Here is a 9,093-nt window from a genome sequence, read left to right as displayed (position 1 = left end):
GAACAATTAATATACTTTTATTCATCTGAAACTTCATGATGATCATAAAAATATACAAAACTTTAGAATGTATTCTATCTTTTCTTATTAAGTTAATGTTATTTCTATCTTAAAGAGAAAAGATTAGGTTCCTTCTTAATTATATAGCAAATATGGTTTCATATCAGCTATTTCGAAAATTAATTTTATTCAGTTCAGAAAGATGGTTATGGTTAAACAATATATAGAGCAGAAAGATTTTAAAACGAAAATTGAAGGCTTTCTTCTTTTTCTTCCTATTCAGCTAAATTAGATTGTTCCATCAGATGAGGTAGGACAAGTTCTGATTTTATATCCGGTATAGCAATACTAATATTTTGAGAATGTTTGTTATTATAATTTAGTTCAAATAAAAGAGAATAAACCAACAGAAAAGGGGATTTAAAAGGCCAATTTAATGCAAACAAAAGACTGAGATTCTTAAAAAAAAAACTAAGATTTTTTTTCTGAAATGAGATTTAAAATCAGTTAAAAAAAGATTGTGCTGTTCACTAAACTTGCTACAAACATAGAAGTTTGCCAGTGATCTTTAATTATTAAGATACCAATGCAGTCGTTTCAACCTGTCTGACTTCTTCTGCTACATTATTACAACCAGATGAAGTGCTTTCCACATTATTTGAATGTTCTGTTTCACTAAAGTTTTCTTTATCAGAAGTTTCAATGTGTTGAGCGGCTTCTTCACATGCATTGCTAGGTTCAGAACAAGTGGCAACAGACGTTTGAGTGGATAAGGATACTTCCTCAGAAGGGTGTGAAGAAATTTCAGCTTTGTTTTTCTGAGCAGTTGCTTCTTTAAGATCTGCAGCAGGACTTGTTCCTGATGAAACCGCATTTTCAGTCATAGCAGTTTCATCATTATTTGCTGCCTGGTTGGTCGATTCACCTATTTAAAAAAAAACATCAAGTAAAATTTATGAAGAAATAATTCTATGAAATCAAATAAACCATTATCATCATCATCAACATTTAACATCCATTTTCCTTGCTGGCATGGGTTGGATGGTTTCACAGGAGCTGACCAGCTGAAGGGCTGTTGAGGCTACCTGTTTGTTTTGGCATGAGTTCTATGGCTGGATGCCCTTCCTAATGCCAACCACTTCACAGAGTGTACTGGATGCTTTTACACAGCACGGGCACAGGTACTTTTTACATGGTACCAGCTCCTGCGAGCCCGCAAGATTATGGATGCTCAGCTGGAGAGAGTTGCCGGGGACAAGCTTGTATGCAAAGGCAACCACGCTCTTATTTAGCTTAACGTGTCTTTTCAAGCACAGCAAACCGCCAGGAGTCTCAGTTCCCTGTCATCCCCTCTGTGAGTCCCAACATTAGTAGATCCTTTCTCACCACTTCATCCCATGTCTTCCTGAGTCTACCCTTTCCCTATGTTCCCTCTACAAGTAGATTGGCACCTTTTGATGCAACTGTCTTCATTCAAACGAATTACATGACCAACTGAAAGAAAATTTATGCTATTTCAATGGATGTTTCCAAATGAAAATATTCTGAGTATGAAAGAGAAGCAAATGAAAATTCTATATTCCAATAGTCAATATTGTAATACTGCACAAAGTAATACTTTTATAAAGAATATAACAACATTGATTGTTGAAACATTATAAAAATGATTGCTACATTACAAGGCAACCGTAAAGATATACACCAAAATTATTTATAGAAACATAATGAAATTTAATCATAAAATTTCTTTTTAATTTTTAAATTTCATAATTGCTTTGTTTTTAGGTGTGTTATTGGACACAGCTCAGTATGCTGCTTTTGTAGCAGTTTAGTCCAGGATCAGCTCTAACAGAGCAAACCTATGAACTGAGGTATTCTGGTCCTGACCATCTTATTCATCTCTCAGGCCTTGCTAATGCAATAGAATTCTTTGCTTTTCATAGCCATAGTGTAATCTGCTATTTTTGCTAAGTTGATACCCACTTAGAGGCTCCCTTAATAGCTTGTGCTCCATCATTAGCTCAACGATGTGGAAATAATACATGGTCACAAAGATGCAACTCACAGATACTGCTGTCTTCATTACAAATAACCCATTTATTGGTGTATGAAACATCAATAATGGGATTATTTTGGTGATAAGGGGATTATTTTGAGGATAACTAATGGTGTATCACACACCAATAGTTGGAAGATTACTGTAAAATGTAATGAAATTACATACATCTTAGAGTATTGTGGTCATCAATGAATCATTGATGAATCATTGGCCCATCAGGAATTACTGCATAGATGCTTAAATTATCCAGCAGTGTCGGCTATAGTGTAGTCACTCGTATAGTCAATCAGGTGATACATGAAGGAGTCACACAGAATGACTGGTGTAGCAGCACCATAGTCAACTGCTACAAAGGTAAGAGTGATGCATTAGATACGAATAATTACAGAGGTATTAAGTTGTTGGATCAGGTAATGAAAGTCACAGAGAGAGTCATAGCCCAACTAATTAGGGACAGAGTCAGTCTAGACAAGATGCAGTTTGGGTTTGTGCCAAGGAAAAGCACCACTGATGCTATATTTCAGGTAAGACAGCTGCAGGAGAAATACCTAGCCAAAGATAAACCTCTATACCTAGCTTTCGTTGACATGGAGAAAGCCTTTGACAGGGTTCCCCGATCCCTTATCTGGTGGTCAATGAGGAAACTAGGGATAGATGAATGGTTAGTGAGAGCTGTGTGAGCCATGTACAGGGATGCTGTGAGTAAGGTGACGGTCGGCAATGAGTACAGTGAAGAATTCCGGGTAGGAGTAGGAGTCCACCAAGGATCAGTCCTCAGCCCCCTCTTATTCATCATAGTCCTCCAGGCAATAACACAGGAATTCAAGACAGTATGCCCCTGGGAGCTTCTCTAAGTTGATGACCTTGCTCAAAATAGCTAAGTTACTATCAGAACTAGAGGAGAAGTTTCAGGTGTGGAAGCAAGGTCTAGAATTGAAGGGCCTTAGAATCAATCTAGCAAAAACCAAAGTCTTAATAAGTAGGAAGGCAGACAAACCACAAATCCCTTCAGGTAGATAGATGGCCCTGCTCAATCTGTAGAAAAGGCGTAGGTAGAAACTCCATAAGATGTACCCAGTGTGAGCTATGGACACATAAGAGGTGCAGCAATATCAAAGGAAGACTAACTGAAAAGATGTTTCTTGTGTGTGGCAAATGCTCAGGGACAATAATCACTGAAAATGTGCAGAAAACAGCTTCCGTCAAATTCCAGGGGGAAAACTACAAGTAGTTGATAGCTTCCACTACCTAGGTGACCAAGTCAGTAGCTGGGGTGGTTGCTCTGAGAGTGTAGCTGCTATAATAAGAGCCTGGGCAAAGTTCAGAGAGTTCCTACCTCGGCTAGTGACAAAGGGCCTCTCGCTCAGAGTAAAAAGGAGACTGTATGACGCATGTGTGCGAACAGCCATGCTACATGGCAGTGAAACAAGGGCCATGACTACTGAGGACATGTGTAACCTTGCAAGGAATGAAGCTAGTATGCTCCACTGGATGTGTAATGTCAGTGTGCATACACGACAGTGTAAGCACCCTGAGAGAAAAGTTGGACATAAGAAGCATCAGATGTGGTGTGCAAGAGAGACGACTGCGCTAATACAGTCATGTGTTGCGTATGGATGAGGACAGCTATGTGAAAAAGTGTCACACCCTAGCAGTAGAGTGATCTTGCGGAAGAGGTAGACTCAAGAAGGCCTGGGATGAGGTGTTGAAGCACGACCTTCAAACGATGGGCCTCACCGAGGCAATGACAAGTGACTGAGACCTTTGGAGATATGCAAGTCAAGTGAGATCATAAACGTGGCCTATGCCAGTGCAGCATAACCAGCCCATCTAAGAGTACCCTTCAATCATTGGGCAATAAACTACGCTTTTGAAGACCTGTTGAGGCAAGTGAAGTCGTTATCGTGGCCAATGACAGTACCACCTGAATGGCACCCATGCCGGTGGCACATAAAAAGCACCATTCAAGCGTGGTCAATGCCAGTGCCGCCTAACTGGTCCCGTGCCAGTGGCACGTAAAAAGCATCATGCGAGTGTGATCATTGCCAGTGCCCCCTGACTGGCTCCAGTGCCAGTGGCACATAAAAAGCACCATCCAAGTGTGGCCGATGCCAGTAGCGCCTGACTGGCCCACATGCTGGTGGCACATAAAAAGCACCCACTACACTCTTAGAGTGGTTGGCGTTAGGAAGGGCATCCAGCTGTAGAAACATTGCCAGATTGGATAGTAGCCTAGTGCAGCCATCTGGCTCACCAGCCCTCAAACCGTCCAACCCATGCCAGCATGAAAAGTGGACGTTAAACGACGATGATGATGATAAAAAAAGAACTATTACATTTGAAGGAGTAATGCGATTGCTAAAGGATTAAAGAATTAAGTTTAAACAGGATAATATACTTACTATCTACATTTTGTGAAGTTGGGATGGATTCATTTTTACACTTCTGACCTGGAAACAAAAAACATGAGTAAAAATTATTTCTAAAATATTTGAAAAAATAAAATCACACTTCAAACAACATTTAAAAGCTACAGAGAAAACCCTTTCATTTACTAAATAGAATAGCTAAAGTGAGAAATGTCATAGGTATCTGATGGAAAGGTGGCTATTAGTTATATCAAAACCTTTCAACCAGGAATTCCAACCACGTTTCATGGTTCGCTACCTCAAGAGCTCCTTCATAAGATCCAGTAGCTAAAGACACCATCAGGAGGAACCACGTCCAGTTTCGACCCCTACTCCTCTACCGTTTTCGATGTGGCAGTGCCCCGCTTTCAGAGGTGTCTTCAGCTCTGGTGTTGAGTTCGTTTCTGTCTTTCTGAACACCAGAGCTGAAGAAAAAAAATGAAAAAAAAATTGAATCAAGCAGTTTTTTCATTTTTTTTTACTACATTTTCTAATATGTTTTTCCTTTTGTGAGTGATCTGGGGGAGATTTGACTTATTTCTAATAGATCAAGCTAGTGACCAGAAAGACACCCCCAAGTAGGTTTGTTACCAAAGATCCCAGCGTATGTTGATTCCTCTCTGATATACACTCTAAATGAGAATTAAAGAGAAGTGCTAGAAACTCAAAACAAGTTGAGTAACACCTACACCTTTATAAGAATACTTAGTCCAGCACAATAAAAATGTATAAAATATAATGGCAAACAAGAGTGCATTATTACATTTTCACTTGGATCATTTAGTTGTCATTTAGCTCTGGTTCAGCCTTTAGTCAGGCAAATCTTTCATCGAAGGGTTTTCAATTATGACCATCCTATTTTTTTGTATATCAAAAACTACATTATCCAATGTGTCCTTCTTTATTTTTACGAAGGAGGGATATAATATGAGGGAAATTTGTTTGCTATTTCTGGCAGATTAACTGACTGACTGACTGGACAGTTGGCTTGTAAACCTTGAAGGATCAGCATCAATGGGGATAGCAGTGATATCACCAATCACTTATTTAAACATTTATTTCTCCTTGCCAGCTCTACCACTGAGGTCTGACATCCTCAAATTTAACCTTACTCAGATACCACAGTTCACATGACTATTTTGAGAATAGCAGCTGCTGCATATCCTAAAATTTACACATTCTAAAACTTTTTTTTTTTTAATTGCTCACTTACAAATTGCTTCAGTTGCGGGAGGAGGACTTTTCTGTGCTCTCAGACGTTCTTGCTGCGCTCTGCATAAGGATTCTAATTTTTGAATTTTTGTAAGCAATAATATACGTTCTTTATCACTTGAAGTTTTCTGTAAAAAATAAACACAAAGTAAAATGAATAAAATAAAAAGTAAAATAAATAAAATATGAAATAAAATGAAGAAATTGTACTGTTTATTAAGTTTTGTTAATCTCTCAAACATGTTCAAGGCATATATATTAACCCTGATACAAATATGATCAGTCTGTTAAACATATTTCAAGCAGTTTAAAGCAAATAAAAACTAAAGTTTAAGTGATAGCCTGCATTTGCCAAAAATCATTTAGTAAAGATCATAAATTTAAAGAGGTCCATAGAGCAGGGGTTCTTAAATCAGAGTACAAGTACCCATTTAGGGGTACACATGAAAAATTGCAATGGTATGCAAGCTTTGTAAAAACAATGGAATGTTCAAGTAATCACAACCAACTAAATGCAACTTGTATGCTGTGGAGAGCCTTTTTCTACACCCATCAACCTATCATGTTCAAGGATTTTTGGCAATGTTTATTACTGAAAACAAATTTCATACAAGACTGTAAACTGAGAATGATATGCAGATGTGCTTCTCTGAAACTAAGGATGAAATTAAGTTACATATTAGAAATAACCAAGCTCATCCACTGCATTTAAAATGTAACAGGAACCTTTTCCGAAGTCTTTAAGACTAGTGGGAGGAAGAGAATTTATTGTAAGGCTGGAGACCTAGTCTGAATCCTTCAACAGAATGGGCTCCAGTAGAGTTAAACTGAGTAATGGGTTAAAGGTACCTCCCAAAACAGAAATGGTCATTCCAATGGGCTTCCATACAATTTCTGCCTACCAAACTTCACTCTTACAGCTTTGATCACTCAGCAGCTACAGTAGAAGATGTGGAAGGTGCCGCCTAGTGAGACTGAGCCATATAGTCTCAAAGGAAACTTTAACAATATGGTCATACTAGTGCCCACAGCAATTAAAAATTTGGACTACTAAATATTGATAAGCCCTTTTATGTAAAAACTATGGAAAAACTAACCAGATTCAACTTCTCACACCTAACCTACAATGCCATTCTGAAAATAAACAATCACATCGTTGAAAGCTTGAAGCTATGAGATAATGTATGATTAACTCAAAACAATGTGAATAAACAAACATCATGTTTGATAGATTAATCTGAATGCTAAAGGGTTAAAATAAACTTAGCCATCATTAAACTACTTCATAGAACACTTTAATACCTTTTAAGCATTCAATTGTTTAAGCTCCATACAGCAATTTTATTAAAAAATATCTTACTTGATCAATCATTCCTATCAAGGCTTTATTACAATTTTCCCATTTATTTTTCCATGCAGCGCTATCTTTCTCAAGTTTTCTAATTTTTCCACTCATCTGAAATAAACAATTGAAAGGTGAAACAGACATCTGAATATTTTACAAGTAAGTATTAAAATTCATAAAATGGTTAGTTTTAATATGAAATATACAAAATATCATTATACATAACTGAGAAAAACCACAAAATATAAGAAAACAGGAAAATCGAAAACAAAATTAAATTTTGAAATTGAAACCAGCAGAAACATGCTGCAGAATAATGAATAAAAGGTGATAATGGTAATGTCACGAGTGTAAATTTGTGCAATAGGAAATCAACAACAATGAAAAAATAATCAGAGATATATTGTTTAAGTAAATAATATAGATGGAATGAAAACAGATTAGCTCAACTGAACTAATCACAAAATAACTCCTAACAGCTAAAATGTCATTGTGTTTTAATAACAAAATGACTGGTACATTGACAGCCAATCCCAATTCTACCCTCCCTTATATATATTTAGTTGCTATAAAAATTTCTTAGTAACTTTTAGAACACAATTTTAGTTATAATAGTTAATTTGAGTATTCTTTTTCCTGCACATTTATTTCTAAAATGAAATACACTACATGACTGAGACCAACAAGTTTCCCTGTATAGTTTCTCTTTCCAGCATACTGAAAATACTGAGAAAAAAGCTTCAGTTTTGGTAAAGATAACACAATGTTTTTGACATTAGTAGTAATGAAAATCAAATTAAAAAGCAAGAAATTTTAATAAAACTATATTGACAAAAATAATTTTAAATATACCTTCCATATTTATGCAAAATCTAATGGGGACAAATATAAGATGTAAGGAAAATGATATGATACAACTGAAGAAATGAAAGCCTTCTGTGATGTGTAATTGTGATGGAAATACATCCAGCATATGATTGATTTGGGACAATAGACCCTTTGTAGCTTGGATACATCTTAGATAAAATGTTTTCTCAGGAACATTTAAGGATATATTTTCCTCATTATAACAGCAAAACCCCAGAAGAACAATCCTAGACATGATTAACTCACGCACAAGTGATTTGTTTTTTACTTGGATATATTGCAAAACACTTTTGAATCTATGATTGCTTATAAGGACCAATTAGCATTTACATATAATATATTCCATTAAAACCAAGAAAGAGGTATTAAAGTCTGGGTTTGTGCTGATCCACACAATGGCTACTTAAATTACTATGATAAAATGACAAAAATGCTTCGGAAGGCAGATTCATGATTGATTTATTAGAACCTATATTTTATTTAGGTCATCATGTTTTTTGTGACAGGTTTTTCTCATCAACAGATTTATCCACAGAAAATGTCAAGAAATATTGATAAAATGAAATTAGAAAAACAAAGTGATGATAAACACAATCAAAATGGTAATAATTTTGTTATCACAATTTGGAGAGATAAGTAGAATTCAACGCTCTTATCTAAAAATACTAATAAGAACAAGCAGCCTGTCAACAGACAACAGAAAATCAGCAACTTGAAAAAGAGATTTACCCACTTCCATAAAACTTTCAATAAATACATACATCTGGTAAATTTGCTGGTCAACTGAGACCAAGTTATTGTAAAAATAGAAAATCCATGAGATAGTGGGTGTAATCATCATCATCGTTTAACGTCCGCTTTCCATGCTAGCATGGGTTGGACGATTTGACTGAGGACTGGTGAAACCGGATGGCAACACCAGGCTCCAGTCTGATTTGGCAGAGTTTCTACAGCTGGATGCCCTTCCTAACGCCAACCACTCAGAGAGTGTAGTGGGTGCTTTTACGTGTCACCCGCACGAAAACGGCCACGCTCGAAATGGTGTCTTTTATGTGCCACCCGCACAAGCCAGTCCAGGGGCACTGGCAACGATCTCGCTCGAAAATCCTACAGGAGCCAGTCAGGCGGTACTGGCAACGGCCACGCTCAAAATGGTGCATCTCATGTACTACCCGCACAAGAACCAGTCCAGGGGCACTGGC

General features: G+C 36.9%; 2 protein-coding genes across 2 annotated transcripts in view; one reads left to right on the top strand and one right to left on the bottom strand.

Moving 5' to 3' along the window:
• The window catches only part of LOC106870222 (EEF1A lysine methyltransferase 1), a 318,548-nt gene that overhangs the window by 248,187 nt on the left and 61,268 nt on the right, over positions 1-9,093 (top strand). The gene's annotated exons all lie outside the window — the stretch shown is intronic.
• LOC106870213 (girdin) overlaps positions 413-9,093 on the bottom strand; it is a 47,481-nt gene continuing 38,800 nt past the window's right edge. Inside the window, exons 10-13 of the mRNA XM_014916216.2 lie at positions 7,040-7,135; positions 5,681-5,807; positions 4,462-4,509; positions 413-925 (exon numbers count right to left, since the gene is read on the bottom strand). Coding sequence (XP_014771702.1) covers positions 576-925; positions 4,462-4,509; positions 5,681-5,807; positions 7,040-7,135 — 621 coding nt within the window. The 3' untranslated portion in view covers positions 413-575. The remainder of the gene's footprint in view (positions 926-4,461; positions 4,510-5,680; positions 5,808-7,039; positions 7,136-9,093) is intronic.

Source organism: Octopus bimaculoides, chromosome 4 (genome assembly GCF_001194135.2).
Source record: "Octopus bimaculoides isolate UCB-OBI-ISO-001 chromosome 4, ASM119413v2, whole genome shotgun sequence".
NCBI lineage: Eukaryota > Metazoa > Mollusca > Cephalopoda > Octopoda > Octopodidae > Octopus > Octopus bimaculoides.
This window is presented reverse-complemented; position numbering and strand designations above follow the sequence as displayed.